We start from the raw sequence: 21,169 nt of genomic DNA on the forward strand, positions 1-21,169 counted from the left end.
CAGACTGTATCAATGTGGGTGTCATTGACATGAAAATGGTTGAGAACCACTGGTCTAAAGGAAACACTGTGTATTGGTGCCCCAGTTGAACCAGTTTGTTCAGATTTTGAATAACTGGATACAACTTCTTCCTTAATGGGAACTTGTATTGAATAGTGAGTAGTCTTTCTTTTTTTTCAACATTATAATTGTTGCATAATGCTGTATTGTATGTATCTGTGTGTATGAGAGAGGTGTGTTTGCGCATTGTGTGTGATGGGGGGGGGGGGGGGGGATTTTCGGTGTAGTTATTCTAGTATATAGGTTTAAGAGGGGGGGGTCGCTTACGTCAGACCTTTCCTGCACATTTGAACTGTTCTTCTTTTACTTCTTGTATTCCAGAATGTATGTTTGTAAGTGCAAATAACAATAAACAATAAACTAAATATAGTGATTGGTTAAAAAAAAAAATTGATGTCACAATAGGCACAGGCAATTGTGGAGCCATTTTATTAACATTTTAATTGACGGCTCTCTGGACGCCACTTTTTTCTTTTTTTTTAATCATCTTTTTCTCCGCCTGATTTTATTTATTTTTTTTCCCATCCCAATTTAGTCGTTATGCCAATTCCCGCCTCCCCTACCTGGTTGTTGTGCGCATGTTCCCCCTACTGGTCGGTACAAGGGAACCCTGAAGTCTACCACATGCTTCCTCCGACACATGTGGAGACAGCCAGTGGCTCTCTTTTCACCTGGCAGCGAGGACTCTCATTGGTGAAGTGTAACGCGTGGGAGGTCACGCTGCCTTCACCACTTCCTGCCTTTCGCTGAGCAGGCGCCCAGACCTGACCTGTAGGCGTCCACAATGCCAGATTCCCACCCACGACTTCCCTCCAGCTAACTCAGCCAAACGAGTTAGTATGACGATCGGCCCAAGCCGCAGGCAATGCTGACTCCGGGAGTCGAGACTGCAGCCTCTTGCATTGGTGACGAGCGCAATCTCCGCTACGCCACCCGACCGCTCTCTGGACGCCACTTGCTCACTCCCTCTTGTCCTCAACTTGGGGTTGTAAGGTATTACGCTGTGTCAAAGTGTCGAATTCTTACGAAGGTGGAGAATTATTATGGTGGCGGTTTGCACTAACGGGGAGAGATAAGGATTGTACAGCCAGTATATGAGACGTCGGGATCATTAATAGTACACAACGCAGAGGGATTGGACGGAGAGATGATAACACAGGAAGACGTGATACTGGCCGATTGATCAGAATCTAACAATATCCAGTGTCAATTCCTTAGGAGCGGAAATCAATAAACCTTTATTATTTTGTTCAGTAGGCTACTTCTTTTTATTTTTATTTTTTTATCTTTTTCCCCCTCCTTTTTCCTCCGATTTTCTCCCATCCCAATGTTAGTCGTTATGCCAATTCCCAATCCCCTTCCTGGTCGCTGCGCACTTACCCCCACAGTCGGTCTGGGAGAGTGGAGGCTACCACGTGCTTCCTCCGACACACGTCTAGCCAATCAACCGCTTCTTTTCACCTGGCAGCGCGGATTCTCACTGAGAGGGCGTAGCGTGTGGAAGGATCACACTATCCCACTTAGATCCTATCTGCGCTTAGCAGGCGCCCCGACCGAACTGTAGGAGTCGCTGTTTACAACGACCCGGACCCACCCCGCCAGCTTCTCCCACCCTCTAATACTGCCAATTGTATTAGTGTGAACGGCCAGCCAAGCTGGTGACAACCCCGGAGCTGTGAGCTGGATTCGAACAGGCGAATCCAGCCGCTCCGGGGTTGGTGATGAACGCAATCTCTGTTACGCCACCTGACCTTTGTTCAGTACTTCTGACACTTCTGCTTATGTCTTCCCTGAGCCCACTCCTGTTCAGCACAGAGAATAACTTATATGCTAGTGTCTAGATCCAATCACCTGAAAGGATGTTTTGATCGGTAGAGTCCTTTCTCAGCCCAATCCATGCTGTTCCTCATACTAGCTCCGGATAGTTAGCCACAAACCAATGCAAAGTCAATGGGGTCAAGCTCTTGTCTGTACAAACTGACTGAAGACACTTTGTGTGCACTGTGGAGTAGATTTAAGTTTATGCAAACAGGAGCATGACCCCATTGACTTAGCAAATAGGGCTATGGTTAAAAGAAAACTATCCCTATAGGGAGGTGTAGTGGTTACGTCATCGTCGTTTCCGACACGGTCCACCTCGCTTGAAATGGAAATGTATTTCCAATGGACACATTTCTAAATCGTCTCATTTAAAACAAATAAAGCATGAACATTGGCATGGTGTACCTTTCTGTGTGTATTAATGCACAATCTATAGCTCTACATGAAACAATTCGCAATTAATCGTAAAATAATTTCGTATAATTTTATTTCAACCAAAAATGCTTAAACAATCATGTTAGTGATAGAAGGGAACTCATTTTAGAATGATTACAATAGCCGATAATACATTTTCCCAATGATAAATCCCTATACGGGTGGACCGCACGGGAAACTAAAGTGACGTCAGACTACACCTCCCTATAAGGTAATCGATAGGTTTATAAAGAACTGTATACTGCAGTGTAGGTGAAATAATTAGTTATGGCTTTGCAACTTGGTCAAAAAGCCCGGGTTCGACTCCCGGACCCGGCGACCCTTGCCGAATGTCTTTCCCCGTCTATCTCCCATTCTTCCTCCCTCTCTCTCTACCGGACTGCCCGGTAGTAAAAAAAAACCCAATAAAAATCTACCAAAAACATAAGAAAAAGAAAAAGAAAAAGTGATCCACATGTCCGTCCAAGCGATGGGATCTAGACACGGCTAACTTACATGCTCCGTCCTGTGTCCGTCCCAGCCATTTACCCTCTGGGTTGCCCTGGACACGCATGACGTCCACACAGTCTCCCTGCTTCAGAGACAGCTCTGTCTTGCTGCCTCGGCTGTCCCCACGAGCCTTCACCCTGTGGATCACCTGTAGCGGACCCACCAGCTAACACACACACACAGAGATAGACACACACACACACACACACACACACGCACAAGCATATAGATATACACATTAGACACATTTCTAACCCTTATCTAACCTGCCAAGTTCACTAATGACCCCCCCTCCTCCACCATCACACACACACACACACACACACACACACACACACACACACACACACACACACACTGAACAGAAAATATCATAGATAACTTCATTATGCCCAGGGAGGATATTGTGTTGTTGTCACAGCAGTCAGCACTACATGGCAATGGTACATGAAACAAACAAAACAAAAACAAATATATATATATAATGTAATGTATATTTTTTTTACATCTAATTAAAAAGATAGAAACATGTTACCAACAGGATACCATGCACATATAATGAACTGGGTGTGTAAAGTGACGTAGGCCTATAGTTGGTTTGGTTAGTTGTCTATCAGGAGTTACAGTGTCCTTCACTTACTTTGAATTTCTTCCTGGCTTCCTGTTCTTTCTTCCCACGTTCTTTCTGTTCTTTCTTCTCCTTTTTGTCCTTCTCCTCCTTCTCCTCCTTCTCTCTTTTCTTCTCCTCCTGCTCCTTTATGTCTGCTTCCTCCCTGTGGGAGAGAGATAGAGAGAGAAAGAGAGAGAAAGAGAGAGAGAGAGAGAGAGAGAGAGAGAGAGAGAGAGAGAGAGAGAGAGAGAGAGAGAGAGAGAGAGAGAGAGAGAGAGAGAGGGGGGGGTAACTTGCAATGAAGCAAAACAACCACTTGGGGGTAGTGTTGTGAGAGGCAGATAAATTGAAGTGGTTTCAATGGAATATACATATTATTATAATAATTTTTGTTGTATTTTCTCCCACCCCCTAATTATGAATTCCCTCCTGGCCGTTGTGCTGCCCTACTGTCAGTCTGGGGAGGGTGTAGACTACCACATGCTGCCCTACTGTCAGTCTGGGGAGGGTGTAGACTACCACATGCTGCCCTACTGTCAGTCTGGGGAGGGTGTAGACTACCACATGCTGCCCTACTGTCAGTCTGGGGAGGGTGTAGACTACCACATGCTGCCCTACTGTCAGTCTGGGGAGGGTGTAGACTACCACATGCTGCCCTACTGTCAGTCTGGGGAGGGTGTAGACTACCACATGCTGCCCTACTGTCAGTCTGGGGAGGGTGTAGACTACCACATGCTGCCCTACTGTCAGTCTGGGGAGGGTGTAGACTACCACATGCTGCCCTACTGTCAGTCTGGGGAGGGTGTAGACTACCACATGCTGCCCTACTGTCAGTCTGGGGAGGGTGTAGACTACCACATGCTGCCCTACTGTCAGTCTGGGAGGGTGTAGACTACCACATGCTGCCCTACTGTCAGTCTGGGGAGGGTGTAGACTACCACATGCTGCCCTACTGTCAGTCTGGGAGGGTGTAGACTACCACATGCTGCCCTACTGTCAGTCTGGGAGGGTGTAGACTACCACATGCTGCCCTACTGTCAGTCTGGGAGGGTGTAGACTACCACATGCTGCCCTACTGTCAGTCTGGGAAGGATGTAGACTACCACATGCTGCCCTACTGTCAGTCTGGGGAGGGTGTAGACTACCACATGCTGCCCTACTGTCAGTCTGGGAAGGTGTAGACTACCACATGCTGCCCTACTGTCAGTCTGGGAGGGTGTAGACTACCACATGCTGCCCTACTGTCAGTCTGGGAGGGTGTAGACTACCACATGCTGCCCTACTGTCAGTCTGGGAGGGTGTAGACTACCACATGCTGCCCTACTGTCAGTCTGGGAGGGTGTAGACTACCACATGCTGCCCTACTGTCAGTCTGGGAGGGTGTAGACTACCACATGCTGCCCTACTGTCAGTCTGGGAGGGTGTAGACTACCACATGCTGCCCTACTGTCAGTCTGGGAAGGATGTAGACTACCACATGCTGCCCTACTGTCAGTCTGGGGAGGGTGTAGACTACCACATGCTGCCCTACTGTCAGTCTGGGAAGGTGTAGACTACCACATGCTGCCCTACTGTCAGTCTGGGAGGGTGTAGACTACCACATGCTGCCCTACTGTCAGTCTGGGAGGGTGTAGACTACCACATGCTGCCCTACTGTCAGTCTGGGAGGGTGTAGACTACCACATGCTGCCCTACTGTCAGTCTGGGAGGGTGTAGACTACCACATGCTGCCCTACTGTCAGTCTGGGAGGGTGTAGACTACCACATGCCTCCTCCGATACATGTGGAGTCGCCAGCGGCTTCTTTTCACCTGACAGCGAGGAGTTTCCAGTAGGAGTCACTATTTGTGTTCATTGTGTTCGTAGGAACGACTGACCAAGCCAGAGGTACCGCAGCTGGGAATTGAACCCGGGTCTCAGCTTGGACTACAGTTGATTTCATATTGCAGTGCAAGGAGTAAATCAAATATCTCTCACCATCGATGATCCAGGTCCTCATACATCTCATCACCACTGTCATCATCTGGCGGCAGCTGGGTGGAAATATACAGAAACATCAGCTATTAGTCAACATCTGCTCTGCATTATATTTAGAAGCACTGTTTCAAGCAGATGTCAAGCCATGTTACATAAAGTGGCAGACGCTTTCAAATGTGGAAAAGGTAATGGGAACCAGTGGGACTATCTGATCTGGGGAATTTAGCATTAGGAATATATATATATATATATATATGCGCAGAAGGGGCCAGGTCAGAGAGGTCGAAATGTGCATGGTGGGGGTGGAGGCGGTTTAAAAGTGGCTGGCAGTCAGTTTTAGCAGTGAGCAGAATGTTTGCATTCCATCAGAACATCAACAGCTGATAAGAACAGCAGCAGGCGAGGGAGAGAGTTTGACATTAATGAAACAGACATTTAGAATGTGTGTTTAAAGGTTAAAAACCGTTGCCATGACAGCGCGTCGCATGACAACCAGGAGAGAGGCCGGGCCTGTCGTTGCTATAGCGAGAATATAGAAAAGTGAGTTTCTTCCGGGTGTAAATCAGACTAAGAAACGAATCCCACAGGGGAGAAGAACCATCACAGACGCTCATCCCTCTCACCCTCGCCGGTGGGGGGGGGGGGGGGGGGGGGGGGGGGGAATGCCACATCATCATTAGCTTCGGCTAACGGGAGAAGGGTTCTGGCTAACGACAAGGCCTGAGCCACTATTGGACTGAACAGCAGAAGAGACGATAGCAAGGACAATACAATCTGATAACATCTGAGCTGAGGCTTCTGTTTATGTAATAAACAACGCTCTTTCAAGAAAGGTATTACGCTGTCAAGGGTCGAATTCTTACGAAGGTGGTGAATTATTATGGTTACGGGATTGCATTAAAGGGGGATGACGAAGATTGTATCAGCCAGTAGGTGAAGACGTCCAAGAAATAAACACAACGCAGGATCAGTGGATGGAGAGATGATAACACAAGCCAAACAAACAAAGACGTGATACTGGCTGATTGATCAGAATCTAACAATAGTATATATTTAGATTCTAGTGTTTATTGTAACTATATTTATTGTAATGTATAATATAACTGATAGGTAATACAGACCCTCATCTGCACTTTTCATCACATTGCCTACATGCTCAGATGCATATATGTGTGTGTGTGTGTGTGTGTGTGTGTGTGTGTGTGTGTGTGTGTGTGTGTGTGTGTGTGTGTGTGTGTGTGCGTGTGTGTGTGTGTGTGTGTGTGTGTGTGTGTGTGTGTGTGTGTGTGTGTGTGTGTGTGTGTGTGTGTGTGTGAAAATATTTCTCTCTCACCTCTCCTCTCTGGCTTGGGTGACCTGGAACAGAAACACTGAATCATAAATGGAAGAGAATCTGACGCATTCGTTTTCATAATGATTGAAAAGTCAGGGAGCAATTATCTAGTTTAATGTACAATATAAAGCAATAGTACATTATGTCAAATGTTGTATAAATCAAAGAAGGACTGGCAGGCAGTACCCAAACTGTCGGAAACCATGCATGTGTGTGTGTGTGTGTGTCAATTTCTATTCTACACTATGCTATACATTTAACACAATGCGTCTACCTCTTGTTATGCTGTCTTGCATTGTTTCTTTCTGTCTCCTTTTTTTTGCACAATGGAAAACATAAATCTGATGGTAAACAGGAATGATGAAGACCAAGTGTGGTCGAAACATAGTTTTCTGTCTTGGAGCAGCAAACTCCTGTGCAGCTAGCTAGACCTTTAATCCTTTCACTACCACACTACAGAAGGTGTAGTGTGGTAGTGAAAGGGTTAACCTTCTGTAGTGTGTTAGTGAAAGGTTAACCTTCTGTATTGTCGCAGTGAAAGGGTTAACCATTTGGTAGCGTGGTAGTGAAATGGTTAATTGAGTGCCTCGGACCAGGAACCATACAGTATAACTACATTTTATGTTTTCAGAGGAACAATCAACAATTTCAGAGGAACAATGGCTCTCTCTCTTGTGCACAAAGCTCTGCTTAAACTGGTTCCCTCGTACCTAAGCGTGCTTCTGTGCACTAAGCAATACAAGTATGCCCTTCGTTCTCAAGCTGTTCTAACACTGGGTGTTCCCTATATGAGAACAGAATTGAGAAAGAGGGCTTTTAAATATGCTGCTCCTTCATCCTGGAACAATATACAGGGGGACCTAAAATTACCAGGACTGGTCACCCTCGGAGAATTCAAAGCCATTTTAAAATCCTACAAACTCAGTTCCCTCGGACAGTGCAACTGTGTTTGATAACTTGCCTGTTTGATAACTTGCCTGAAATTGGAGCTTGCTGTGAATGTTTTATCTGTATTTTATTGTGATGTTCTTTTTTATGTTGAAACTTTCTGTTGCCTTGCTTGGCCAGATCGCTCTTGAAAAAGAGATTTTTATCTCAATGATGCTCATCTGGTTAAATAAAGGATTTGATTGATTGATTGATTGAATCAAATGGTATCAAATGTTACTATCTAGAGATGGTAAGTTAAGAGTGTTGTATTCACTCATAGTTAAAGACAGTAGAGGTTTTCTTATGACAGTACTTTCTTATGATGTACTGGGTCACATTCACACTCCAAGTGGTATGGATTGACTTTACAATTGCAATTACATGAGTTGTCCAAGAAATTGCAAAACAGAGTTATGGTTCTACAGTGCAAGGGTTCAGATGACTCAGTTGGTTCTTATCCTAGACCGGTGCTGAAGTGGATGTCCACATAACTCTACACAGGAAATGACAGCCATGGCCTTCCTGTTTGATAGCCTCACAACAACTGAACGGGCAAGGTAGGATTGATAGTTTAAGTTGCAGTACCTGTAGAAGGCGGTAGTGGTGGCGGGATGTTGTTCATCAAACCCACATCATCATAATTCTCATCCGGGTCTGGTTGGATTCTACAATAAACACACAACGTAGAAACACATATGTTTAATGATGATCAATATGCATACGGTAGTGTTACTTTTTACAATTTGATCTACAAAGTACACAAAATGAGTGTGTATACATATGGTTCCATATTTTGTGTTCATGCATGTTCATGTGCATGGTATGTGTGTACAGTATGTGTGTGTGTGTGTGTGTGTGTGTGTGTGTGTGTGTGTGTGTGTGTGTGTGTGTGTGTGTGTGTGTGTGTGTGTGTGTGTGTGTGTGTGTGTGTGTGTGTGTGTGTGTGTGTGTGTGTGTGTGTGTGTGTGTGTGTGTGTGCGTGCGTGCGTGCGTGCGTGCGTGCGTGCGTGCGTGCGTGCGTGTGTGTGTGTGTGTGTGTGTTACTCACATGGCTCCGGGGGGTCGTGGAGGCAAGCTCGGGGCCAAAAGGTGAGAGGGCAGGGGTGGAGTCATGGGGTTGCTATGGTTACTGGGGTGAGAGGCAGGGGGAGGGGGTACGACAGTCTTTTTGAAGGGGGGGCCAGGACCTTCAGGACAGCAAGCACATGAGAACACGAGGAAAGTCAGACAACTGCAACACGCCACATCCAATAGCCAACACGCCACATCCAATAGCCAGGGGTGGAAGGTAGCTTTTATTAAAATACTGTACTTAAGTAACATTCTGTAGTATTTATACTGTGGCCGCCGGCAGAGGAGCAGTAGAGGAGAGGTGATAGAGAACATGTACGTTTCCCACTGTGTCTATCTATGCCCATATTAGGACAGTGACAAAACCGGCTCGTACGCGTGATTTGGTAGCCTCTGTGAGCGAAGACGCTCTTTGATTGCAGCGAAGAAGAATAAGACGCTCTCCGATTGGCTAACCCTAACTCTAAGCATAACCACGTCGAAAGAGGGCCTAAGCATAACCACTTCGAAAGAATGCCTAAGCATAACCACTTCGAAAGAATGCCTAAGCATAACCAATTCGAAAGAATGCCTAAGCATAACCACTTCGAAAGAATGCCTAAGCATAACCACTTCGAAGTAGAGAATATATGTACAAGGCGGAAGAGACCCTTCGGAGCTAAACCAGTCAGAGAGGGTCTTTTCTTCTTCGCTGTACGCGGCCTAGCCAATCAGAGAGCGTCTTCACAAACAGAGGCTACGGGGGAAAAAATCACGCGGCTCGTACAGCCATCAGGCCGATGCCCATATTGGAGTTCCGATACAATTGGCCAGAGTAACGACACCTGTGTCTAATTCACAGAGCGAGGCTGTGGCTCATTACCACGCTGATTGGAGAGGGAGAAAAAGGGCGAGTTGGAGAACCTTGATCTGCGAATCCATGGTGGATGTAAGCAGGGGCGTAGCTGGGGGGGGGTAGCTTAGGATGATTCCAAGGGCCCAGCACTGGGGGGGGGGGCCCAAAAAAAAAAAAAAATTTTTATTTTTTTACTAGACATCACTCAGGTGTATTATTGATGCTCTCATTGATACTATGTTTGTTTCTGAAGTGTGTGTGTGTGTGTGTGTGTGTGTGTGTGTGTGTGTGTGTGTGTGTGTGTGTGTGTGTGTGTGTGTGTGTGTGTGTGTGTGTGTGTGTGTGTGTGTGTGTGTGTGTGTGTGTGTGTGTGAGATATATAGAGAGAGAGGGGGGGCTTTGGTAGACTATTGCATTGGTCCATTCATTGAAGATGAACGCAATGCGACATCCTTTACTAGGCTCACCCACCAACAGTGCAGGTGCTGAACTGCTGATCCGAATGTATAGGTAAAAACCATATTATGCGTTTTCATCAATAAAAAAATTGCCAAAAAAATCTGCTCGCGCGCTTACGCTCGCGCGCATTCACGGGTGGGCCTACAAATACATTCTTTCATGGGGCCCAGAATCTGGAGCTACACCCCTGGATGTAAGTAGAGAGAACATTATGTGTATGATCTGTTTTGGAAGGAGGACCCTGCTGTGTGCTACTACCCTTGCCTGTCTGATAACCCACTCCATGTATGACCTGGCTGTGCCTGCCTGACTACCCTTCGCCACGTATGTCCCTGGACTGTCCGAGAACCCATTCTACTGGATTGTGGCCGGGAGATTGATGTGTGCATTAACCCCTTCCTTCCCACAAATGGCAATAAAATGTTTAATTGTGATTTCTCTGGTTGTGGACTTTGAATTTATGGTTTTCAGTCAAGGGAATACATTTGGAGGATTTCATCCTTTTATTTCTGTATATTTCAAAGGAAATAATTGACTTTTTACCTGGCATTATCTATAACACCTGCAAGTACGAGTAACCATTAACTCTTTGACGGCCACAAGCTTTGCACTGGCTAGCGCCAGATTTTCTTGACCATTTTCACGATATTATAGCTATGGAGACAATAGTATGGCTCATTTGACAGACACTATTTCTAGTCCAACATGTAAATAGTTTGTTTATACACACTGTAGTTTGTAGTTTATTACATGCTAAACATCGCCCATTTCCAAAATAATCCAGTCTTTTTCCATAGATTGCGAGATAAGACCCAAATCGTTCTGGTTGATCCCCTGAAACCCCAAATAATCCCAAATCAAAGGTATATACCATGTACACATGTGCCATCACAAAATCATCAAGGGGGGGGTAGTCTTACCCCAAAAATGTGATCGTTAGAAAAAGCTTGGTTTAGGTCCAGTGAAATAAGAAGTGTAGAGGAGAAGAAGAAGAAGAGAGAAAAAAGAGAGAACTTGGCCCAAGGAATAGAGGAAGCAAGTACACATTTCTGTAACTTTAGCATCTGCATAGAATTACCAGAGTATCTCAACTCAAATTCCACACCATGTGATGCATAAAGCATGCAAACACTATACTGGTGTATTTTGACTTCTCCTCATGGTTAATAATGAAAATGTCTTTGTGCCTACTTCTTTGTGTGTGTGTGTGTGTGTGTGTGTGTGTGTGTGTGTGTGTGTGTGTGTGTGTGTGCGTGCGTGCGTGCGTGCGTGCGTGTGTGTGTCTGTGTGTGTGTGTGTTTTGTGAGTCTGCACAAGTGTGCGGCCGTGCATGCCTGTGTGTGTGTGTGTGTGTGTGTGTGTGTGTGTGTGTGTGTGTGTGTGTGTGTGTGTGTGTGTGTGTGTGTGTGTGTGTGTGTGTGTGTGTGTGTGTGTAAGAGAGTCTGCACACGTGTATGTCTGTGCATGCCTCTGTATGTGTGTGTGTGTGTGCGTGCGTGCGTGTGTTCCTGGGGAAATTCAGACCAGCACAGCTCAAAACCACAGACCACCTTGCGGTCACTTGAGCTCTGTTTCAATAGCATTGGAGCACCAGCTCCCACACACAGTCACCTCACCGCTCTACAATGAATCTCTTCAAATGCATTCATACTCATGCATTCATTGTAGTAATGTAACAAACATGTTTTCTCTGATCAATAGTGTGTAACATACTAAATGTCAGGGGTTACAATTACTCTTTCTTGATCCTCCAATCACAACTGTTGCTTCCCTTGGACAAACGACAGTTGTGATTGGAGGATCAGGAAAATAAGTTGGGGCTTGAGATAGGTCAATTATGTGAAATAAGTCACACTAGTTTACACTGCAGGGCCAGATGGAATGAGACCTATGTAGACTCAACAACTAAATTCTAGGTGCTTATTCCACGTAATTACTACTGTATGTGGTTGACTCTGCATGGCTGCTCATTGCAAATGAAAATCGTACTTAGTGCTCTGAGAACATTCAGTGGTATTGACTATAGGGAGAATGTAGGCCCATTTATTTTGCGTGGCTTCTTGTGCTGTAGTCTGTTTGCGGTGTTTGAACGTGAAAAAAAAAAAAGATATATATATACGTATATAATAATTTCTCCTTGCGTAAATGTAACTAGTAGATCTCTCGTTGAGTAAGTAGTAAGCAGATGCAAATATAGGTTTCAAGAATGAACATGAAATAGGAAGGATTCAAAACGATAGGTTATGTATATAACCTAGTTATATGAGTACTGGCTAAGCGTTCCGCTCTTCGCCATATTGAGATATACCTCATCTCCTGTACCTACTGTACTACATGAACGAAAACAAAACACCCTTGCACCTGACCAGGCCCCGCCCCAGTGACCTCCCTATAAGTCACCAGGCGTGGTCACACTCGCCCTTCCTCTGGAAGAGTTTTCCATCAGAACCCCCCCCCCCAAGGGACCTCAGGGCGCGCTAAGAGCGGGACGCTTAGCCAGTACTCATATAACTCGTTATATACTCGTACTGGCATCGCGTCCCGCTCTTCGCCATATTGAGATATGGGGCAGAGCGGACGCGAGGCCCGACAAATGCACCCCCTGAGGACCCGCAAGCCCTACACCAGGGGGGAGGGGAGTCCCGTCACCCCCCCTTCCTAGCGAAGAGGGTACGGCAGTCAACTCCACCCAAGTGCGAAAAGAGGGAACTAGAAACCTCTAACGCACAGCACAGGTGGGACCACGTGTGACACAACACCTTGTGGCACACACCCACACAGCCCTGCTAACCCACCGAAAGGCGGGAAGCAGGGGATGTTCCAGAACCGCCTGGGAGACAGAACCCCCAGTCATGTCCATGAACGACGAAGGGACCCGGGGAGGACCATGAGGCCGCAGCACAGATGTCCTCCACCGAGGCCCCTCCTAATAGGGCGGCAGAGGCCGCCACCCCACGAGTGGAGTGCGCTCTGCCACCCCCAGGGGGGCCCAGCCCAGCCAACGTGTAGCAAAGGGCAATGCCCTCGCACAACCAATGGGACAGGTGCTGTTTCGACAGTGCCTTACCAGCGCGAGAGCCACCGTAACAGACAAAGAGCTGATCGGTAGCCCTGAGGTCCTGAGTCCGGCTGAGGTAAACCCCCAAAGCCCGGACCGGACACGACAGGTGAAGGCTCGCCTCTAACTCACCAGCGTGAGGAGGCGGATGAAACGCCTGAACCACAATATCCCTGGAGCGAAAAGAGCTCCGGATATTTTTTGGCACGAAGACTGGATTAGGCCTCAGAGTTGCACAGCTATTGACACGAATAGACAGGCACTCAGGCCGCACCGAGAGAGCACAGAGCTCACCCACGCGCTTAGCGGAGGTGATGGCCAGCAGGAACGCAGTCTTGAAAGACAGCTGTTCCAAGGTGCCTGCTCAAGAGGCTCAAACGGGGCCTCGGACAACCGGCCGAGGACCAATTGAAGGTCCCAACTCGGAGACAGAGAACGTTTCACTGGCTTAAGGCGCCGAGCGCCAAGCAGAAAACGTTTCACAAGAGGGTGGCTGAACAACGTAACGCCCTGGGTTGCATATTCCCACATTCTGTTAGCATAATATTCTATTAAAAAGGTAACTGGGCCACTCTAAGCCAGATGTGAACAGACATAGGTATAGAGCTACGTGACACACTTGTCGTCGGATCACCCTGGTCTGATCCTAATGCCAGGTCTGAACAGGGCCTGACAAGACTATCATTACATAGATTGGTAACACAGTGAGAGAAAATTGTGGTTTTTTCAATGTATATTTGGTTTATAAACTGCTTTAAGAGGGTAATATCATTATCATCACGGGATGATATTGACGGTGGAGAAGAAGCGGTTTCACAGGCACAGGCCGCGAGGAGGGTGTTTGTTTTGAATTCCGAGCTGAAGACACAACACTGATAGCGAGTGCCTCCCAGAGCGAGGGAGAGCGGTTCATCTTAATGAAACAGTAGAAACTGCATTTTAATGTGTGAAAGGTTAGCAGTTGTCATGACAGCACGTCGCATGACAACCAGAAGGCGGGGCCGTCGTTGCTACGATGAAGATCTATAAGACGAACGGTGTTTCCGGGTGTAGGGCAGACAAAAAATCTGACTGAGACTAAGAGGGAAGAAACCAGAAGAGACTCTCTCTCCTCTCATCATGAAGGGGGGGGGGGGCGGGGAAGAATGACACATCATCATTAGCTTCGGCTAACGCAAGGAGGGTTTTAGGCTAAAGACCAGGCCTGACCAGTGGATTGAATAGCAAAAGGACAATAGACTGAACACACCGAAAGATCATTAGAATAGACTCTTCAAGGACAATACAATCTGTTAACATCTGAGCTGAGTGTTATGTCCTGTTATGCTACGTATAGGTTGTGACATACTAGCAGTTACATTGTAGGCTACTGTGCCTTTAATAGACGGGCGTGGTTAGCGCTCGAGGTAGGGCTGGTGTTTGTAACCTAAGAGTCAGTCGAATAAAGTAATGAAACCACACGGTCGTGTGTTCATTGTCTCAACATAATAATTGGCGAACGAGGATGGCTGATTTCGTTTTACCACCGCCACCACCGTTTCTACCTGTTCCCGGTGACCCAGCGGTTCCATGGGTTAGATGGCTAACGTCATTGGAGGACTATTTATTGGCGTTGGGACTGGAGGATCTGGAAGAAGCTAGGAAGTGCGCACTTCTGCGACACTGCCTCGGACAGGAGGGGCAACGGATTTATGCTACGCTTACATTAGCCGACGATCAGTACTCTACTGCTACCGAGGCTCTGAAGTCGCATTTTAGCTCGGGAAGAAGCCGTCGGATGTACCGGTTTGAGTTCCGCCAGAGAGCACAGAGGTCTGGTGAGACTGTTTCGCAATATGTGTCTGCCCTGCGGGAGCTAGCCAAGCATTGTGATTTTAGGAACTTGGAGGATGGACTCATAGTCGACCAGCTGATTGAAAGAACATTGTGTGCTCAACTGAGGGAGAGACTGTTATTAGAGCCGGACGCCATGACACTAGCTGATGCAGTAGTGATTGGAAAACAGTTGGAGACAGCTATCTCTGAGGCGCACAAGTTTTCCCGCGCGGTGCATGAGCCTGTGACGTCACCTCCACCCGGAGTTCAGAACGTGGCCCAGGAGGCAGCTGGCGCAGACGGTGACAACTTCGATGTGCAGAGAGTGGCAGACAGGGCGCCGAGGGAGAGGGAGAATGGACAAAGGCGTTGTGGTAACTGTGGCTCCCCTAAGCATGCAACCAGGGACCTGTCCTGCCCTGCTCTAGGCAAGCGCTGCCGTAACTGCAACAGGGTTAACCATTTTGCGCGCTGGTGTCGCTCTCCTCCTGATCACGCACAGTCTGGGGCTGTTCCCATCAATACAGTACAAAGCCCACAGGCCTCATTCAGTCATTGCACATGTCGTGTGGGTGGGGCCTCCATACCACTCCTCGTGGACACAGGGGCTAAAGTGTCGCTCCTGAATAAGTCCACTTATGACCGGCTCTTCAGTCACGTGCCGTTGACTACAGCAGCAAACGCCCTGTCGGGGTATGGCCACGCCCCGATCACCACTTTAGGGGTAGCCTGCCTACCTGTGGAGTACAAAAAGAGACACATCCCTGACACCGAGTTCTACATCACACGGAGAGGGGCTAACATCATGGGGCTAGACCTGTTTCATGCTCTGGACTTCACATTGACCGACGCTGGGGGTCTACGCGTCCTGCAGGTCACCGCGTCCTGGCCTGACCATCACCCGACACTGTTCGAAGGCCTGGGCTGTATGACTGGATTTGTGCACCAGCCCTCGGTGGACACGTCTGTCCGACCCGTCATTCAGCCGCTGCGGCGCATTCCCTTGGCCCTCCGTGATGCGGTGGAGGAGGAGATTCGTCATCTGGTGAAGGAGGACGTCATAGAACCGATCAACGCCTCTCCCTGGGTGTCCAACCTGGTGATAGCCAAGAAACGGGGGGGGCGCGGACTGCGTCTATGCGTCGATCTGACAGACGTAAACAAAGCCATCATCCCTGACAAGTATCCCCTCCCCACAGCGGAGGAGCTGACTAGCCATTTCCATGGCTCCACGATTTTCAGTAAAATGGATTTACGTCACGGCTACCTGCAGGTTCCCCTGGCACCGGGCAGTATGGACCTCACAGCGTTTGTCACACATGTGGGGGTTTTCAGGTACAAGCGCATGGCTTTTGGCCTGTCATCAGCCCCAAGCTGTTTTCAGAAAATAATGTCGCTCATTTTGGCTGGCATCCAGGGGGTCAGCATCTACTTGGATGATGTGGTGGTGCATGCGCCCACCGCTGCACTCCACGACGCTCGCCTGGAGCAGGTCTTCCAGCGCTTCAAGCAAAACGGGGTCACACTCAACGCGGAGAAGTGTACATTTGGAGCTACTGAGGTCGAGTTCCTGGGGTTCAGGCTCTCCAGGGAGGGTATCACCCCGATCATGTCCCACACCGAAGCAATCCTGTCCCTGCCGGACCCGCAGTCGCCGTCCAAGCTGTCTTCTTTTCTGGGCATGGCTGCCTACTACCTCCGGTTCATGCCACACTATTCTGACTCGACGGCCCCTCTGCGCCAGCTGTTACGCAAGGATGCGGTATGGGACTGGACCCCGGCCTGCCGGGAGGCTGTGCGCGTCATCAAACGGCAGCTCACGTCCCCGCCAACACTGGCGCATTTCAGCCTGACCGCGCCCACCTTGGTCACCTGTGACGCCTCTGGGGTGGCGCTCGGCGCCGTGCTATCCCAGGTTTATGGAGGGGTAGAGCGTCCAGTGGCTTTTGCCTCTCGGGCCCTCACACCAGCCGAGCAGAAATACTCGGTGGGGGAAAGAGAGGCCCTCGCCTGTCTGTGGGCCTGCGAACGCTGGCATGTCTACCTGTATGGCAGGGCGTTCACCATTCGCACAGATCATCAGTCTCTGACAGCGCTGCTGGCGACCCGAGGGGCGGGGCACAAGCCTATGAGGCTACTGAGGTGGGCTGATAGGCTGAATCAGTACAACTTTGGACTCGAGTTTATGCCGGGGCGCTCTAACACGGTAGCTGACCTTCTTTCAAGAGCCGTCTCTACGACAAAAGAGGCGGGTGAGGCGAGTCCTGAACAGGAGGACGACGTGGACTGGGTCCACATGCTGCATGGACCGCTCAGCGCAGTAGTCACGCTGGCTGAGCTGCAGCAGGCTGCGGTTGAAGATGAGACATTTACAAATCTCCGTGCCTATATCCAGGATGGCTGGCCAGCCACGGTGGAGGACAGACTGCTCCCCTACCGCCGAGTCCGCAACGAGCTCTCCTGCTGGGGGGAGGTGTGCCTCGCCCGCGGTCACCGCGCTATTATACCAGAGGCGCTGAGGGCCAGGGTATTGCACATGGCGCACGACGGCCACCTGGGGGTGGTTAAGTTGAAACAACGCTGCAGAGACACAGTGTGGTGGCCTCACATAGACGGCAACGTAGAGGAGCTGGTGCGCAACTGTACCTGCTGCCTGCTGAGTGGGAAAACGGGCCAGCCGGCTACAGCACCCCTCACCCCGACCCCGTGGCCGTCCGCGCCGTGGGAGCACATTCAGGTTGACCTATGCGGAGAGCTTCATGGGGCCCCGGCACATGCCCGCTACCTGATGGTCGTGCACGACCTACACTCGAAGTGGCCAGAGGCCATCGAACTCAGCTCCATCACCACACAGAGCATCACCGACAACCTCGTCAAGCTGTTTGGGCGCTGGGGCCTGCCCAGTGTCGTCACCACAGACAATGGGCCTCAATTCATCTCGGCAGAGTTCTCTGAGTTCCTGTCACTGAGGTCCATCAGGCACATCAGGACGTCGGTCTACCATCCTGAAAGTAACGGCGGCGTTGAACGCCTAAACAAATCTCTGAAGAATGGAATCAGAGCCTGCCTGGAGGAGGGGAAAACCTTTAGCGCTGCACTCACCCAAACTCTCCTGACCATCCGGGCATCCAAGCACTCCACCACAGGGGTCTCTCCGGCTCTGCTCATGATTGGGCGAGAAATGAAACAACCACTAGACTGCTTGAGAGCTGAACCGGCCCCTGCATGCGAGAGCCCTGGGCTCGAGAAGGCCAGAGATCAGGTCCAAAGCTCACAGGCTCAGATGAAACGGAGGTATGATGCCTCTCACAGAGTACAGACTCCCACTATGTCAGCAGGGGATTGGGTCAGGATTAAACACGCCAACCGCAAGAACAAGCTGAGCTCATACTGGTCAGCACCCCTCCGAGTGACCCGTCAACTGGGTCCGGCCACCTACAGACTAGATGATGGTTCTCGCTGGCACTCAAACCGCCTGCATAAGGTGGGTGCCCCGACACTGCCTGCATCATCCATGAGCCAAGCTGCAACCCGCAGTTGGCAGCCCCGCTTGGAAGCAACCAGGGTGGGAGGTAACCCACCACAACCACCAGACCCTGCTCCCCAGCCTGCTCGCCCTCAGAGGGTGAGGGCTCCACCCGCTTGGCATGGGGACTATGTTACTGGGTAAATGCCACGGGTTGGTGGACTGAAGTGTTCAGTTTCTGTTCATGGACTGGAATGTTCTATTGCTGTTGCAAGAGGGAAGGGGGGGGAAAATGTTATGTCCTGTTATGCTACGTATAGGTTGTGACATACTAGCAGTTACATTGTAGGCTACTGTGCCTTTAATAGACAGGCGTGGTTAGCGCTCGAGGTAGGGCTGGTGTTTGTAACCTAAGAGTCAGTCGAATAAAGTAATGAAACCACACGGTCGTGTGTTCATTGTCTCAACATAATACTGAGGTTTCTGTTTATCAAATAAACCACGCTTCTCCTTGTAAGGTATTTCACGTTGTCGAAGTGTCGAATTCTTACGGAGGTGGAGAATTATTATGGTTTGCGGATTGTACTAACGGGGAGAGATGAGGATCTTATCAGCCAGTATAGGAGACATCAGGACCATTAAAATGACACAACGCAGAGGAATTGGATGGAGAGCCAAACAGACGAAGACGTGATACTGGCCAGATTGATCAGGATCTAACAACAGTGATTATTAAAGGTAGAATCTGTAATACCGTCAAGTAATGACCTCTAGGCAAGAGAACCCGCTTGGTATAGCACTTTGTTTACATCTTGTTTGTACTGAAAACCCACAATATTTTTTTATTTTTGTATATATACCAATATCATAGTTTTGACTTCAATGTAGGCAGTAATTGCCGAAGGACTCACCATCAGTGCCGGTCTCTGCTCCTCTCTTGAACCGCTCCAGGTTGACCCTCGGGGGCCGGTTGGGCTTGGATGGGGCGGGGCCCAGTGCTAGACTGTTCGGCAGGGGGTTCCTCATGGGCACAGTGGGGTCCTCCCCACTCATGCTGTCGGTCTGCGAAGAGAGGTCTACTTGCCTCCTCACAAAGCTGAGTTTCTTACTGGCTGGAGGCTTGGGAGGAGGGGTGGAGTTACTGACGCCAAGGGGCAGCTTGTTGGCCCCTTCTCCTTTGGAGCCCTCTTCCGATTGGTCGGTTGATTTGTCCTTGCTGAAGGCACTCTGAGCAGTCCTGAAGTTGGAGGTGGGTTTAGGGACGAGGACGGGGTGGAAAGGTCTAGCGGTGGACTCCGCGTTAGCTCCTCCCCCCTCGTCGCTCTGCAACCGCAGCTTGTTAGCTCCTCCCACCGTGTCACTCTCCAGCCGCAGCTTGTTAGCTCCTCCCCCCTCGTCACTCTGCAACCGCAGCTTGTTTGCTCCTCCCACCTCGTTGCTCTGCAGCCGCAGCTTGAAGCTGCTACTCGGTTTATGTTGTAAAGACGGTAATTTCGGCGGGGGGGGGCTGGGAGTGGAGGGTGAACCCCCGACGTCATCTTTCACCCAGAGGGGCTTGGGGTTGGAGGGGAGCACAGGGGGGGGGTTGGGGAAGGCGGGCTTAGACTCTGGCAGTGTAGAGCTGAGGGAGGGCTTGTGAAGGGGGAGTTTGGGGGGAGGGCTTTTACTCTCAGTGTCCTGGGATAGAGGTGGCTTGGCGGGTTTATTAGGGAACATAGGTTTGATGCTGCTTTCCTCGTGGGCATTTGCAAACCTGCTGGCCAGGGCTTTGGCACTGGGCGACTCTCGTACCTCCGGAGCGCTTTTGGTGGAGACAGAGTTCTTCAGGTAGGAAGGTTTGGGAGGGACAGAGACAGCACTGCCCGATAGGCTCTCTAGGACAGGCTTCTTGGGGTGTGGCGGTGGGCCAGAAGACAGGGTGGGGTGCAGTCCAAGTTTGGGTCGTCCCACGTGAGTGGGTGGAGATCCTCCCTCTGTGCCGTTGGTCCCCTCTGCCTGGAAGCGAGCCAATATGGCCTTAACGTCAGCCTTGTTGTTCTAGAGGGAAGGGAAACATGATTTAGAATCAAAATGGATCTGATTAAAAATGCGAACCAGATTAAGCATTCGAATTAGAATCTAAAATCAGAATTACAGCCAACATCCGTATCAGAACCAAAGCCAGAATCAAATTCAGTTGCTGTGAATGACCAAAACATTTAGCATCATTAAGCTACATTGCTGACAAAATGCCAGCAAAAACTGATAGAAATCTTTCTTTATGACTGTGAAATCCATAGATTATAGACCCATTTTACTGATTGTAAACAATGATGACATTTGTGCAATGCGCATGCAAGTTGATTTCGGAAGTCTCTGGGACATTCTCTGGACGAAATCATGGACGTTGGACGACCTGTCCGTGCGCATGCTTTCATCCAGAATGCTGCTGGAGTCACTCCTCAAAAGGTGTACACACACCGTTTGGTTCCCAAAGCAGAGTTTTGCAGACAAGTTTAAGTTTATTATCATCCTCTCCTTATTGATGGTTTCATGTGTGAACAGAGCATGAGAATGTTCACCACAACTGCAAATAGCATGTTCATTCAAATGATGCATTTACATCAGATTTCTGAGGGTGCATTTACATATGCAATCTCATGCTCCGACTAACAAAAAGCTGATGTTTCCATTGGAACAGAGCACAGAATACCAGAGCGATGGACACATGATTCAGATAACAGTAGGAAAGATGAAAAATACAATACATTTGTCAGTTACATGTTTAAGCCCCTACTCCCTCCTACAGACAAACTATAGTTTATATTATAT

The 21,169-nt window shown here is 49.0% G+C and overlaps 1 protein-coding gene across 3 annotated transcripts in view; it reads right to left on the reverse strand.

The window, feature by feature from the left end:
• Positions 1–21,169, reverse strand: part of fyb1b (FYN binding protein 1 b) — a 51,728-nt gene that overhangs the window by 9,651 nt on the left and 20,908 nt on the right. For all 3 annotated transcript variants that reach the window (XR_014620227.1, XM_084324274.1, XM_084324273.1), the window contains exons 2-8: positions 19,270–20,395; positions 8,703–8,841; positions 8,240–8,319; positions 6,725–6,747; positions 5,392–5,447; positions 3,446–3,578; positions 2,812–2,971 (exon numbers count right to left, since the gene is read on the reverse strand). Coding sequence is in view for 2 of the 3 variants with exons in the window: in XM_084324274.1 (XP_084180400.1) it covers positions 2,812–2,971; positions 3,446–3,578; positions 5,392–5,447; positions 6,725–6,747; positions 8,240–8,319; positions 8,703–8,841; positions 19,270–20,395 (1,717 nt within the window). In the remaining variant the exon portion in view is untranslated. The remainder of the gene's footprint in view (positions 1–2,811; positions 2,972–3,445; positions 3,579–5,391; positions 5,448–6,724; positions 6,748–8,239; positions 8,320–8,702; positions 8,842–19,269; positions 20,396–21,169) is intronic.

Source organism: Notolepis coatsorum (genome assembly GCF_963971535.1).
Source record: "Notolepis coatsorum genome assembly, chromosome: 11".
In the NCBI taxonomy this organism is placed as follows: Eukaryota; Metazoa; Chordata; class Actinopteri; order Aulopiformes; family Paralepididae; genus Notolepis; species Notolepis coatsorum.